Source organism: Acartia tonsa, chromosome 7 (genome assembly GCF_053477335.1).
Source record: "Acartia tonsa isolate MP-2025a chromosome 7, ASM5347733v1, whole genome shotgun sequence".
NCBI classification, from domain to species: Eukaryota; Metazoa; Arthropoda; class Copepoda; order Calanoida; family Acartiidae; genus Acartia; species Acartia tonsa.
This window is the reverse complement of record NC_137266.1, coordinates 52360857-52376024: the sequence shown is the minus strand read 5'-3', so window position 1 is coordinate 52376024 and position 15168 is coordinate 52360857. Positions and strand designations below refer to the sequence as shown.

Here is a 15168-nt window from a genome sequence, read left to right as displayed (position 1 = left end):
TAATTGTAATTCGTAATGATTATTCTTCTAGCTTGAATTTTCATGAAAATTTTCCAAAAATAATAGTTTATATACCTAGTTGATCTTGCTTTCAAGATGTAACATAATTATAGTAATATTATATCAAAAACCAATTTAAATTTACAATAATGATCTTTGGTAATTCTGGTTCCTTGTCAGTCAAACTGAAATAGCAAACTAATCGTTATATTGTAGTTTGATTGTTACTAAAGTATATTAATAACCCATTATTTTTAAATGTTAAAATATTTCAGAATTTTTATTCTAGAACCCTATATTTGTTCAATAATAGCTTGGGTAAAAATGAAGATTATATGTGCAGGTTTCCCCAAAACTGGGACAAAATCCATGGCCAAGGCCTTAAGGCAGCTTGGATACACAGTGTATGACCTAGAGGAGCATATTGATCTTCACATGGATAAGTTTGTTGACTTTATGGATGGTGTTACCAACTCTGCTGAGCTGATGGCCGCCTACAAAGATGTTGATGTATGTGTAGATCAGCCAGCTTGTACTATGTGGCTCACATTCTTCAAACACTTTCCAGATGCCAAAGTTATTTTGATGGAGAGAGAATCCTCTGATGTCTGGTTTAATTCATATTCCAAGATGTTTCTGTATAATATTGAAAAGCACCGAGTGTGGTATCAAGATTTACTGCCGTATCTTAGCAGGACTCATGCCAGATTTGCAAAGCTTTGCCAACAATGCTTTATAAGGCATGGTTGTTAACCCGGTTTTTTTTGTGAGTTTTGGGTAGAATATAAAAATATGCGATTTTTGGGTTTTATTCTATATTATGCTAGAAATAAATTTAGTAAATTATAACAAAATTCTACAATTGTTTTTATACCTATTCAGTTAAATATTTTGATTTTCTATCTATTTTTGTATATCATAATATAACTAGAAATTAGAAATTGGAAGTTTTAAAAAAAGAAACATTTAAAAATAGACAAATAAATTCATTCTCTTCTGTTCTGATCATAATTAAATTGTACGTCTAAAACAATTATATAGTTTATTTTAAAGGCCTTTATTTAACACTAGCTGCTGCGCCCCTAGAGGCTTAATACTTTAGATAATAGGAATTCTAATTAACTCACAAAAAAAAACCCGGCTTTTTAACAATCCTGTCATTAGGTCTACAGCGTCCAGAGGTATATTCTGGGACAAACAACCGTGGAGTGCTGAATGCTGGAAGTATCAGTATGAAATGCATAATGCTGCCGTCCGGCACCTGGTGCCTGAGCAGCAATTGTTAATCTTTAAGACTGGCGAGGGCTGGCAGAGACTGTGTCAATTTCTGGACAAACCTGTACCTGATGCACCCTTTCCCAGGGAGAATGTTGCAGGACAGACTGGCAATGTTATGGATCAATTGCAAGAATTTAAAACTCAGACCAAGATAAATGAGGAAGTTAGGCGTAGTGTGATTATTAGTGGAGCTAGCATTGTAGCTGCAATTGCTGTATCAGCAGTCATTTTACTTAGAAACAAAATTTGGTAGATTCGAAATATTCAAGAGGATGTTACATAAAAAAGTATTTAAAATAATAAAGACAGTCCTTTTTGTTCAAGAATAACATACATAATAGTTAATTATCGTATCATATTAGAGACTTCGTGGTACGACCTTCAGGGCTAACACAACTGGTATTAATATATTGTATTTTTTTAACTGTATGCGTCGAAATTGGCTGTAATACAATGCTATGCATCATTTTTCAGCATTTTTAATTCACCGGAAATTAATCGTTTATAGCCATATGATACTAGAAAAAAAATAGTTTTAGTCTTTATCATTAAGATGTTTATTTCATACTATTGAAGCAATAATTTATTTGTTTTATAATACCTAAATAATAATGTGATCTTTTAAAATGATATAAAATTGTACATTGAAGGTTATATTTATATCTAACTTTATCTTTCTCATATTGTCAGATAATATTCTACCTCATAATAACATTGATATTTTATTGATACATTGTAATGGATAAGACAATGGACGGTAAATTAAGTTGCATCCCCATTGATGATGAACAAAACTACCTGTAGATAACAACCATTATTCAAAAGTTTGGATATTTTGTATAACCCAACCTATCAAGCACCCTAAGCATTCTATTAAGCTGACGAATGAAAAAAATCTGCTTAGAAAAATGCGGGTACCATGATAATTTACAGTCCAATGTCCCCTCCCTCCCTGGTCTTTCTAATATTGTCAGATACATATTGAAACGTTTATATTATCCTTGTTGTTATTTTGTTATTATGTCAAATGTAAATACAATAGATAAGATTATGAGACAATGGATGGTAAATTAATTTACATCTCTAATGATATTAAACAAAACTACTCATTCTGTAGATCAAAACAGTAGGTTAAGAAGTTTGGATACTTTGTTTGAACCCACCTATCAAGCATCTTCAGTATTAAAGCTAAAGAATGAAAAAACTTGCTTAGAAAAAGATAGGTACCATGATAATTTACAGTCCAATGTCCCGTCCCTCCCTCGTATAAAATTGTCAGATACACTATTTCAAATTGAAAAACTTTTATTATAACGTTAAGAAAATATGTTGTCAAATGTAAACAATTTTAGTTATACATTAAGTATTATTAAATTAATTTTTAAAACAACAATTTTAGAGTAACCAAGTACCTGCTATATTAGGGTCAAGCGGGGCATTAACCGGTAAGGGGCATTACCGGTAATTTTTGACCCACCTTCAGAAAATGACATTTTTCTCCATGTTTTAATCGACTGACAGAAAAAAACATAAAAGCAAATTTGTTCCTTATTAAATTGCCTACAAAAAAGTATAAAATGAAATTTTTGTGAGATGAATTTTAAGGGTACTTTTTGGTTCTCAAAGTCGGACGAAAATTTTTTCTTTTCAAAAATTTTTTCACCTAGGTGTATAAAGATCGACCTACACAAAAATTGGTAAGACCTAGAACTGATCCGGAAAAACCTTTTGAACCAAGAATTGCCCGCTCTTTCCAAATCCATTGAGAGCTTAAATGTAGAGTTAATATTTTTTTCAAAAATGACCAAAGTTCGCGCGGGGTATTTTTCGGTAACGTCGAAAAAAAATTCGATTTTTAAGATCAATTTTCAGGTTTTCTTTGGTAAAATCTAAAATTCAATATGGGCTTTTTAAGAATTAGGCCAAAAAGTGAATAGAACAGGTTTTTTTATATAAAAAAAATAAATTTTATTTTTTAAGAAAATTTTTGTGAAAAAAAAATCAAAATTTCTCGTCTTTAAAAAAAATGATTTTTGACATAAAAGGAATAGTCCGATCTTTATGAAAATTTTTGTGGATAATCCCTAAAACCTATACTAGTTATGATTATTTATGTTTGACTGGCCGTTTGGCCGTTTTTCATCGATTTTTTTTAGGTTGAAAAGACGTTACCCACAATGCCCCACCGTGGGGCATTTATCGGTAATTTCTTTGAGTCCAATTATGACAAACTTCTAAAAGTCCTAGGATAACGTCCTATTAGGACCTGATAGTCGTTTCTGTAAGCTTTCTAATGGTCTTGGTCCCATTTAAAAATATTAATATTTACCCCATTTTTTTTTCAAAAAACCAAAAAAATTACCGGTAATGCCCCGCCTCACCCTATTTATTTTTATATTTTTATAATTATATTAGCTGAGAAAAAAATATGAATAAAAAATTAATTTTGTAGTAATAAGTTATTTTGATTTATTTTCTATATTTTTTAAGAGCAAGGCTTTTCTAAATTTATGGTTGGTCTGTCAAGACGTCCGTAACAATGGATATAGGATATACGTCGATATCTTGGACAGTGGTAAATTTGTTGTCAGTTTAGCTTGCTAATATGTACCTCATTATTGGTCAGTTAGTTCATTTAGTAGGAGGGGATTGTGTAAAGGGGTTTGATGGGGGATATCGTTATTTTAGCCAGCTGTGAACATCACGTTATCAGATTACATGAAAATCTGTTGCAACATCCAAGTAATATTATATCGATTTGTGTAACGGATTCATCTGATCATTAGTTATTTCAAACTGTACATGATGATTTGTACGACAATAAGGCACAATTTAGAAAGATAAAGATAAGCAACATTAACTATTAACAGAACGTCCATTTCAAACATATTAAAATCTATTCTGACGCCAACTTCTTAAATGTTATGTTGATAATTTTATCACCTGGATTTTAAATTTGGATTCCAAGGAAGATTAGGCACAATGTGTTAATCTTAATATTAATGTACGCATGGACAAAGTGAGTTATAAAGTACCTTGGCCACAAAAAAAAACACGAAAACAATAAAAAGCTGTTATAATATTTTCTATTTTTTTCAAATTTTCTTGAAGATAAAAGCAATACGATAAAAATAAAATCCATGATGAATTAAAAATACAACGTTACTATTACATAACAGAAATTTTTGGTACACTCCGTAAATTTGAATTCATAAAATGATTGGTATGGATCATAGAATTGAAGCCATACCGCAAAAAAGTTCTCTACTTACATTATGCTAAAAATCTACAAAAACTAATTTTACAATTAGGATTTTAAAAATATTTCATTTCGAAAATGCAATAAAAATTAAGGGATTTTTCCACCTCTTAATAACTATTTACATTTACTATTGATTAAAAGTCGAAATTTATATAAATATTCCTGATATTAATCACTAAAATAAGGCCATTTCTATACATATTAATTATACAATATATAATAGGGTGGGTCGATTTTGGACATTTTTTTTCTGAGGCCAAAGCGGGGATCTGCACTCAATTTATATAGATATAATACACCTCTGGATGATTTAAAATTTATCCTAAGTCTTAAAACTGCTGACGACCAGACATTCAATTGTATAGCTATTTGTAAATGGGAGTCAAAAATTTATTAAATCAGAACTATGACTTCATGGTGCTCCCTGGAAATGCCTTGAGTAGCTGAGTCAGGAACTTTTGTCCGTTTCAAAAAATCTCGTTCCTAGCCTGAGAAAATCTAAAAAACCTCTACAAATTGGACAATTCTCAATAAATCTTAAAAATTTTTGTTTTTTTAGTGATTTCTAAGGTTAGGAACGAGATATTTTGAAACAGACAAAAGTTCCTGATTCAGCTCCTCAAGGCCTTTCCAGGGAGCACCATGAAGCCATAGTTCTGATTCAAAATTTTTTTTGAATGTCGTCTTTGCATACTAATAAGTAATGAATTATATTTTTAAGTGGTCGTGTTCTAAAACTCAATTTTTTTAAATTCTTTTTCGGTCAGAAATGTTTTTAAGGTTAATTTTATCTGTTGCATATCCCCGCTTTGTCTAATTCCGATATGAACCCACCCTAATATATAATTTACATTTGTACATTAATAAAAACAAGTTTACAACGTAGTTCAATCGCTTCGCCAAATTTTTTTTATTAATTAGGGATCTAAAGGGATAAGACAATTTATCGGCCATTGTCTTATCCCTTTAGATCCTAAGGTTGCGATTGAAAATGAAGACTTACATTACATAGTTACTACGACTTTGGGCTCATAAGAGCCTACAAGTAACACTGTGTTAGAATACATAAAAAGTTGATAGTAAGATAAAAGTTAAATGCTTAATTTAATACTGGGTTGCTATTCATGTTTATTCATGGATCTAAAAGGATAAGACAATGTCCGATGAATTGATGACATCCCCACACAAAATTACCCTTGTGTAGATTACAATTAGTTGTTTAGATGTTTGGACACTTAATGAAAAAAACAATCAAAATTCATCAAAGTCCCCAAAGTTGATAAGCCAATGATTAAGAAACCTTATTATAAAACTTTAGGGACTGGCGTAATAAACAGCCCAATGTCTCCTCCCTCCCTGTGTTTATTATTTGTTTGCTTCACATCCAGTGTCCTATCCCCTAGGAACCCTGCGCAAATGTTTAACTTTTTTGGATTCAAGCACAGTGAATATAAGGTGTGACAGAACCATAAAATTACAGACGTCCAAGCTTTTATTTTATTTTCAGGGGGTAAATTACGGGTTTCAATGGTTTTAGGGGGGTAATCGAATGTATTTAAAACTTTGAGGGGGGTAAAATTAGTTTTTTTACGTTTTAGGGGGGAAATCTAATGTATTTTAAAAATTTTGAGGGGGGGGCTGTAAAATAAGGGGTTTCAAAGTTTGAGAAGGAAAAAAACACCACCTTACCCCCACCCTTGGACGTCTATGATTGCATGGTACAACTCCAAGGATCACAACAATATTACTAGGAAAGCATCTAATCAACAGGATGGCCTCAAAAAAGTTTATACTAAATAAAATATAGTTATTTTAAAGATACAGGGTGTCCCCAAAAAATTAAAATAACAAAATTTATATGTTTTATTCACAACTTTAATGCTGTGGAAATAAATATTTGGGAGCCTTATTAAAATATTCTTTATTTTTAAGATAAAAAGGAACCCCAAAGAATATGTCCGTTCCTTAGATACTAAGGAACACAAAATACAACTTAACATATACGTGTTTTCTATATTTAATGGAACACTCTATGAAAAGGATATTTTTTTCACGGGGCCACCCTGCAAAAAATCTAATTGAGGTTCTAAACAGAACTTTTTTTATTAGCATAAGTTGAAGAGTTTAACAATTTAAAAGCAATTTTTGTTAGGTATATTTAATCATAAGTTATTGGCTGAAAAGCCATACTATCGCATCGTATTGACAGCTTTCCACAGATATTAAAAGGAAAGTCCGATGGTCCGGGCTAACAAAACTAACATTAATCTTATGATTTATATTTTAATATTCGGGGAACATTGTCTGTTGTAATACGATGCTATTCATGATTTTGCAGTATGGCTGAGAATTGGTTCAAATCCTACGGATATGAATCGGTTTCGAAGCCATACTGGGAAAAAATTAAAACTAGTTGAATAAATATCCAAAATTTTAAATTTCATTTAAATTACACTAAACTCTCCTCCTTTAGTTAATGACAAGTCCTATTATTCTATTTATCATTTGAGCTTCTTTTCCTTTTCAAACAGCCTAATTTTTTATGCACTTAAAAATTTTAAGTTTTTTTATGGCACAACTTTATTAGCTTTCAGGGATAAGACAACGGCCGATAAGTTGATGTACATCCCCAATCAAAATATTCCAAAATACTCCTTCTGCAGATTACAATTAGTGGTTGAAACGTTTGGATGCTTATCTTAAAGAACCAAATAATCAATATTCAATATAAGTCCCCAAAGTTGTTAAGCCAACGAAGAAGAAAACGGTATTATAACACATTGTGGAAAATTGCTTGTTCGAAAGGTTTGTAGTTTTCAGGGACGCTTTTAAATGTCTCTAAGTGGCTATAGATACATTTTCCAAATGCTAGGGCGCAGCCACTAGTGAAAATAACTTTTAGTGACTTTTATTTAATTTTGATTGGTTGGTTCATTAAGTTGAGTTCTCAAGCTCTTCAACCCCTCTTTGTAATCTACAGAAGGGATGTATCATCATTGGGGATGTTTGTAAATCAATTTCTCTTCCATTGTCTGATCCCTTTAGATCCCTGTGTTCTAGAAACTTGGATTACATGATCTCTACATTTAGTTTTAAAAGTACATTCCTAAATTTTCCAAAATTATTACCCAGCATCTTTCTCAATTTCTGCCTTTGGAAGCTTGTTGTCCTTGGTATCCTCTGTTTCATTTGTACTGATAAATATTAGGGGAAACATGCCCAGTAGACACCCCAACATAACGCCCAAACATCGTCCTTAAAAATAAGATTATTGTTAGGTTAGGGTATATTTTGTTCATTTTCAATGGGGGTGCGATAAATAGAAGGGGAAACATATCCAGCAAACAACCCGACATATCACCCAAACAGTGTCCTTAAAAATATGATTATTGTTAGGTTATTGTACATTTTGTGGATTTTAATTGGATCCGATGGGTTCTACTCTTCAGGGACTATGCATACTGGTCCTGCGGTGGTTCTAAGTTATTTTCTGGGGGGGGGGGGGGGCGGGATGGAACATACCCAGCAAACACCCCACCATAACGCCCAAACACCTTCCTGAAAATAAGATTTAAAGATTATTCTTAGGGTATATTTTGTTGATTTTCATGAGAACCGCTAAAACGATTGGGTTCTACTCTTCAGGGAATATACCTACGGGTCCTGTGGTGGTTTTAACTTTTTAAGTTATTTTCATGGGGGGGGGGGGGGACATACCCAGCAAACAGCCCAACATAACGCCCAAACATCGATCTAAAAATAAGATTTAATGATTATTCTTAGGGTATATTTTGTTGATTTTCATGAGAATCACTGGACCGATTGGGTTCTACTCTTCAGGAAATATACATACGAGTCCTGCGGTGGTTTTAGGCTATTTTCTTGGGGGTGGGGGCCCAGGGGGGGGGTTGAATAGTAAGGGAAACATGCCTAGCAACCGATATAAGATTTTATTGATAGAAGATTAATTCATCTTCAATTTACATATCACTGATGATGTGGTTCTTTTCTATGCATATTACATGTATACAAATTATCTAGTTATAGCAATAAGAAGAAAGTTGGGATGAACAAACTATTTCGATATAATAAAGTAATAGGATCTGTGTGTGTCTTTTTTGTACCGTAGGATCTCGTTAACTGCCAAACCGATATGGTTCTCATAGGTTCTCAGAAGGTTTTAAACTAATTTCAGGATTTAGTTGTACAAAGTTACATTTCCACTATGTTAAATTTTTACAATCTACGAAAGAAAAAAAAATGACCCTCAAGAATTGGGGGGGGGGGGGGACTAATATTTTTTCGATTGCACTGACTCTTAATCTTTGCAATTTAATAAAATAAATATTTTCAACCACCTAACTATAAGAGCATAATTATAAGGTGTACATTCGATTACGCATAAAAACCAGAATAATAAGTTAGCTAAAGTTAGAATAGAATAAATATGTATATGATAAGATAATTCCAAATAGACAATAATAAAAATCATCTTTAAACGCTTAAATATGAGACTTAAATATGAAAATAAGAGAGCTTAACTAAAATAGAGAAGCCAATCTGTTTACTAATCATTGAAATCATAAGATTCAAGACAAAAAAAACCTTACTACTTTATATAATAGGATAAGCCAAGAAATCAAATTAACAAAAAGTTAATTGCGGTAGTATTAATTTGTGTTGTTTATATTTACGCGGGAATGAAGGGTAACCTAATCAATAAATAATAAATATAAAAAGCGTAGATCACCAACTACTTTAATGAACCAACAGAAACACAGTGTAGGAAAAAGTATAAAAGTAAAACTCAAACAACCACCTGGCTCAAGTGGTGAGGACCTTTTTCGTCCATCAGCTAATTGCTTTCTGCTTTTTTGTTAGCGACTTGGCTGTGTTGATATTTTTGACGCTATTGGCTGATATTTAAAGACCCAATTGAATGTCAGCACAGGGTCTCCAGCCCGTGGGCAGAGTTACATATAGCTCGTACCCCCTTTTTTTAACGTTTATGTTGCTAGAATCATATATCAATAATGCAAACTTTGCAGGGATCTATAGGGACAAGACAATAGCCGATAAAATAAAACTACATCCCAAATTATGATACACAAAATTGCCCCTTAAAATTAGTGGTTAAAACGTTTGAACACTCAGCTTAATTAACCAACCAATCAAAATTCACTAAAGTCCCCAAAGTTTTTAAGCCAACAAATAAGAAAACGTTGATATGAAACTATGGGGACTAGTGTAATAAACAGGCCAATATCCCTTCTCTCTCTGAAGCTTTGACTGTTAGAAATTTATTTTAATTTTTCTTTTTGTATAAGATTTCCCGTCAAGGGTAATGTATCTATTGATCAATAAATTACATCATGTATAGATGAATAATGATAGATAATAATTACAACATAGGGATCTAAAGGGATAAGACAATGGCCGATAAATTGATGTACATCCCATCCCCAATCATGATACACAGAATTACCCTTTCTGAAGATTATAAAATTTTTGGTTGAAACGTTTAGACACTAAACTTAATAAACAAACCAAACCAAATTCAATAAAAGTCTCCAAAGTTGTGTAACCGACGAATAAAAAAAAATATTATAAAACTTTGGGGACTAATTTAATAAACAGTCCAATGTCCCCTCCCTATTACAACATATGATTACATCCATTTATACAAAAGTGATAGAATGATCGATTGTGTGTCTGTTAGTCTCATCTATTCCAGAGAATAGGGTTGACCTAACCTTAAATTTAAAATAAATAGCATAATACCATCTCAGGGCCTTTTTGAAGCATCACTAATGTAAAGAATTCTATCGGTTTATTGGTTAGCGAGATCTTTAATATACAAACAAAAAACATCGCTACTTCATAAAATAATATTAACAAGTTTTTTTTTTGGGGGGGGGGGGTTCTAAAGGTGATTTCTTTTTGGAAGGTGGAGCTAAAGTATCCCCCTACCCCCCGAAGTTTTGTAAACCTTCACTTGCCCAATAACAAGTTTCACTTTAAAAGGAGAAACATATCAGTTCGGCGGTTTGTGAGAATCTTCACTAAACACAGACAGACATCCTGTTACTTATTTAAGGAAAGGGCTTACATACCTAAATTTGTAGCAATCCTGCTCCCAAACATATCCATCTGTAGTTTGGACAATGGCGGACACTCGGCTCCTAAAATTGTGACGGTAAGACAATTATATCCATAAGTAGCGCAGCAATAACAAGAAAAGAATGGATGAGATAATAGTTATTTCTCGCATCGTATTATAAACGGCTTTCCGCGGATATAGAATGTACAATTATAAGATTAAAACCAGTTTTTTTAGCCCTGAGGTGCCGAAGGCACGGGCTAAAAAACTGGTTTTAATCATATGATTGTACATTTTTATATTCGTAGAAAGCTGGATATAATACGATGCTAGACATAGTTTTTTTCGTATGGATGAGAACCGGTTCCTATCCACCGGATTCGAAAGAATACGATAAAGACTTTAATAGGGTACAGTTATACAATAAGAATGGAAAAAAAATAATTTTTTTTGAAGACTGTTTCTTGTTACCCTACACATCTATACAGGGCCTTAAACTTTCCTGAAAAGAAGAAAGCATAATTACCTAGTCTGACAGCTAAAGTTTCAACATACCAAGCAGATCCTATTAAGTTTAAACATAATAGGATGATTCTAACATAATTACCTAGTCTTACAGCTAAAGTTTCTACATACCAAGCAGATCCTATTAAGTTTGAACATAATAGGATGATTCTAACATAATTACCTAGTCTGACAGCTAAAGTTTCAACATACCAAGCAGATCCTATTCCCATCATATCAGATATTGTGTTTCCTAGATAAATAAAAAAGATATATTATGTTAAAAGAAGTGCAAACTAGATGCCATTTTTTTCAAAGAGACATAAAAAAAAATATACCTCAGAAATTAAAAATTGCCTTCTATAAAGAGAAAGATAGTTAGAAAAATGCTATGTAAAAAGAGATAAACAAATAGAAACAAGGATGAAAACCTCCACAAAAACAAAGATATAAATCAGACTGTTGGACAAACGAACGTTATCTCTTGAAGACTGAATACGCAGAATATGAATTCGGTCTACAAAAATCTGTATATTTTAAGGTTTTTAAATCTATTTTTAATTGAAATACCAAGAAATGAAAAAAATTATGTAATTTGTTGCAAAATTGCTTAAATACTTGATTTTATTTTAAGTCATTTTTGGGACTAAATTATAGAGATGCTTCGCTTAAACATTATACCTTGTTCTTCTAGGAATCATTGAAAAAAAAAATATGAATAAGAAAATCAAATCATATGACATATTTTAAATAACTTTTTGGTTAAGATTATAGAGTTACCTCCGCTTACTAAAATAAACTGTTACAGCAATCATCATTCCAAGTTTGAAATCGATATGACGATTCTAACATGGCTAATTTGGATATATACCTAAGGCAGCAGCTGCCATTGTACTTATTCCAAGTTTAGCTCCAAGGGTCAGGTCAATATATTCGCCTGAAAAATAATATTATTTTCCAGCATCGCTTCGAAACCGGTTAATATCTGGTGGATTAGAACCGGTTCTCACACTGAAAAATTATGTATCGTATCGCATTAAATCTAATTTTCTATGAAAATAAAAATGTACAATCATATAATTAAAACCAGTTTTGTTAGCCCATGCCTTCAGCACCTCATGGCTAATAACTGGTTTTAATCTTATAATTGTACAGGGTGTTTCAAGAGAAATGCGTTTTTTTAAAACTTAATTAGGCATAGAAAATGAAACAATTAAATAAAATGCTTTATATATTTGGAAAACTTATTCTGGGACATTTATGTTTCAAATATTTAAAAATGATTTTTTCGACAAATTATGCCTTAAAAACCGGTTTTTCCAGAGGCCTTATTTAGAAGATTTACGAATTTAATCTTTTGGAAAAAATGTGCACATTTTCAAAATTCAAATTGCGCGGCTTGTATTAATAGTAGAAAAACGTTATGCATACCGTTAGAATCGTCATAAACTCTAGTTTTAGGAAATGTAAGTGCCATTTTTGCGCTATTTGTAGTTTTTAATTGAAAAATGTGAGAAAGGTTGAAAAGTTTTAAGTAAGTTGGAACATTCTACCACGTAGCTCCTAAACTATACGTAACACAGGAATGGTTCTTATAGATCCAAAACTAGAGTTTATGACGATTCTAATGGTATGCATAACGTTTTTCTACTATTAATACAAGCCGTGCAATTTAAATTTTAAAAAAGGGCGCATTTTTTCCACAACCTTTAATTCTGTAAATCTTCAAAAATAAGGCCTTTGGAAAAACCGGTTTTTAAGGCATAATTTGTCGAAAAAAACATTTTTAAATATTTGAAACATAAATGTCCCAGAATAGGTTTTCCAAATATATAAAGTGTTTTATATAATTGTTTCATTTTCTGTGCCTAATTAAGTTTTTAAAAAACGCATTTCTCTTGAAACACCCTGTATATTTTTATATCTGTGGAAAGCTGTTTATAATACGATGCGAGAAATAACTATTCTATAATTAAATAAATATTTGACATTTGTGTTTTTGCCAGTTATGGATATTTTTGTGATCGTATATTTATTCTCAGGGATCGAAAGGGATAAGAAAATTGCTGACAAATTGATGTAGATCCCCAATGATGATATACAAATTATCCCCTCTCTATTTTACGTATAGTGGTTGAAACATGTGACCACTCAACTTAGTGAAGAAAAAAAATCAAAATTCAATAAAAGTCCTCCAAAGTTTTAAAGAAAACTAGGAATAAAATGTTATTATAAAACTTTGGATACCGCTATAATCATAACAAAGTTGTCAAGGAAACCAAAACCAATGAAAGGCAAAGAGTGATGATAGGCTAACTTTGGGTACCCATATCATAATAAAACTTTGGGTACCTGCTAAAATCATAACAAAGTTGTCAAGGAATCCAAAACCAATGAAAGGCAAAGAGTGATGATAGGCTAACTGTAACAGTTCTCGTCTTCATATATCAACACACATGGTTAAATTTTGTACCAACCAATCATTTAATAAATGATGATACACAAATCCCCCTACTGTAGATTATAATTAGTGGTTGAAATTTTTGGACACTCAACTTACTGAACCAATTAATAAAAATTCAATAAGTCTCCAAAGTTTTTTATGCAAGGAATAAGAAAACGTTATTTTAAAACTTTGTGGACTAGTGTAATAAACAGCAATTAAACATAGAATAGGCAATTTAAAAACATATAAGATGGTTTAAAATAGGATAAGTTAAGTGTCCACTATGTTCTGACGTTTGTCACTCTTGCGTTTGTTCTATGACCATAATTTGATGATTGTCAAACACTTGTATAAGGTCAAAAATGCACAAATTGAATTATTTTTAAAGATGTGTCTTTTCCTGGAAGGCCGTCTTGTCGGATCACAGTCAATAGTTGCAACTTTTCTGTACGTCGGTGGATAATTACAATCTAATTCATTAGTGGGTTTCGTAGTCACCTTCTAGTGACTAGACGCATTTATGGGTGGAGTTAAACCCAACCTACTTCTCTGTTTTATGATTATGAAAATTGATGCTTTATTTGAAACTAGGACTAACGGTTAAGCCCCTTCAGGCACTTGAGGTGGGAGTGGGAAGTACTGACAACCCCCTCCCATTTTTTAAAATTAAAATTAATTTCTCTTGGGAGTGTAGTGGTACCCTCCACCAAATGGTTACAAACCTTCCAAAGACCTACGAGAAGCAACATTGTTAAGATGAACCATATCGGTAAGGCTTTCATATTATTATTAAAATTGTAATTTTCCTAAGTTCATTAAGCAGCATAGTTCTTTCCTCAAGACTCATACTGTTAATCAATAAAATGTGTTAACAAAATTAAGGTTTAAATTAACATATCTATAATACAAAGTAAAACTATGTCTATTTGAAGCTTAAGATCTCGGTACCCACTCAACCGATTGGGGTTTTACCCTTCAGGGAATATTACTATTGCGGAAGTTTTGAGCTATTTTATTTGGGGAGTAGTTACCCTTCTGTAGTTTACTATTAGTGGTAAAATGATTGGACAATCAACTTAATGAACCAACCGATCAAAATAGAATAAAAGTCTTAAAGTTTAAAAATCAACGAATAAGAAAAGTTAAGGGACCAGTGTAATAAACAGCCTAATGTTACATCCCCCCCCCCCGCCCCTCCATGGCTATTTATGGAAAAATTATTCTTGTTTAAAATGTGAAAGATGTTGTAACACATTATATCCCTGTTAACAAGATGCGATGCTTGTACTTTGTCCAGTTTAACTGCTGGACCCAGGGGGGTCTTCCCTGATTCTGAAGTCGGCACTTTGTAGTTTATTCTCCTAAAAAGAATGATAATTATTTTAACACTCAATAAAAGTGAAGCTTATAAATTAGGACCAAAGGAAAACATCATCTATAATACAATGAAGAACGAAGTTTATTGTGTTTGAAGCTAGAGATCTCGGAAATTGTCTGTAGCTTTGTATACTGTCTTGAGGTGGTTTTAGGCTTTTCCTAACCTAACACCCCCTCCTCCAAATGATAGGGGTGAAGCAA

At 32.1% G+C, this 15168-nt stretch overlaps 2 protein-coding genes across 4 annotated transcripts; one reads left to right on the top strand and one right to left on the bottom strand.

Moving 5' to 3' along the window:
• The first annotated feature begins 279 nt into the window (after positions 1 to 279).
• Positions 280 to 3669, top strand: LOC145323981 (uncharacterized). 3 transcript variants are annotated; one of them, XR_013881157.1, is made up of 3 exons: positions 280 to 740; positions 1165 to 2035; positions 2212 to 3669. XR_013881157.1 is itself a non-coding variant. In XM_080166608.1 (2 exons), exons 1-2 carry the CDS (start codon positions 325 to 327, stop codon positions 1529 to 1531), a joined length of 783 nt encoding a protein of 260 aa, XP_080022734.1. In that variant the 5' UTR covers positions 280 to 324; the 3' UTR covers positions 1532 to 3669. The 3 variants fall into 3 exon arrangements, 1 of the variants encoding a protein (XP_080022734.1); XR_013881158.1 differs by having other exon boundaries at positions 1165 to 2343; positions 2521 to 3669; XM_080166608.1 differs by having other exon boundaries at positions 1165 to 3669.
• Positions 3670 to 5383: 1714 nt separating this feature from the next.
• LOC145323976 (transmembrane protein 65) lies at positions 5384 to 14440 on the bottom strand. Its single transcript, XM_080166602.1, has 8 exons — positions 14399 to 14440; positions 13993 to 14037; positions 13497 to 13584; positions 12016 to 12081; positions 11329 to 11397; positions 10654 to 10722; positions 7651 to 7795; positions 5384 to 7076 (listed from the first exon to the last, which is right to left on the bottom strand). Exons 1-7 carry the CDS (start codon positions 14435 to 14437, stop codon positions 7665 to 7667), a joined length of 507 nt encoding a protein of 168 aa, XP_080022728.1. The 5' UTR covers positions 14438 to 14440; the 3' UTR covers positions 5384 to 7076; positions 7651 to 7664.
• Between the last annotated feature and the right edge of the window lie 728 nt (positions 14441 to 15168).

Bases quoted from the DNA above. Each gene is read 5' to 3' on its own strand.
- LOC145323981 (XM_080166608.1), top strand. From the start codon at position 325: ATGAAGATTATATGTGCAGGTTTCCCCAAAACTGGGACAAAATCCATG. The intron at 741-1,164 runs GCATGGTTGTTA...TCCTGTCATTAG, and splicing joins TGCCAACAATGCTTTATAAG to GTCTACAGCGTCCAGAGGTA.
- LOC145323976 (XM_080166602.1), bottom strand. From the start codon at position 14,437: ATGAGTCTTGAGGAAAGAACTATGCTGCTTAATGAACTT. The intron at 12,082-13,496 runs GTACCCAAAGTT...ATTATTTTTCAG, and splicing joins CTTTGTTATGATTTTAGCAG to GCGAATATATTGACCTGACC. The intron at 7,796-10,653 runs GTATGTAAGCCC...CTTATTTTTAAG, and splicing joins CAGGATTGCTACAAATTTAG to GACGATGTTTGGGCGTTATG.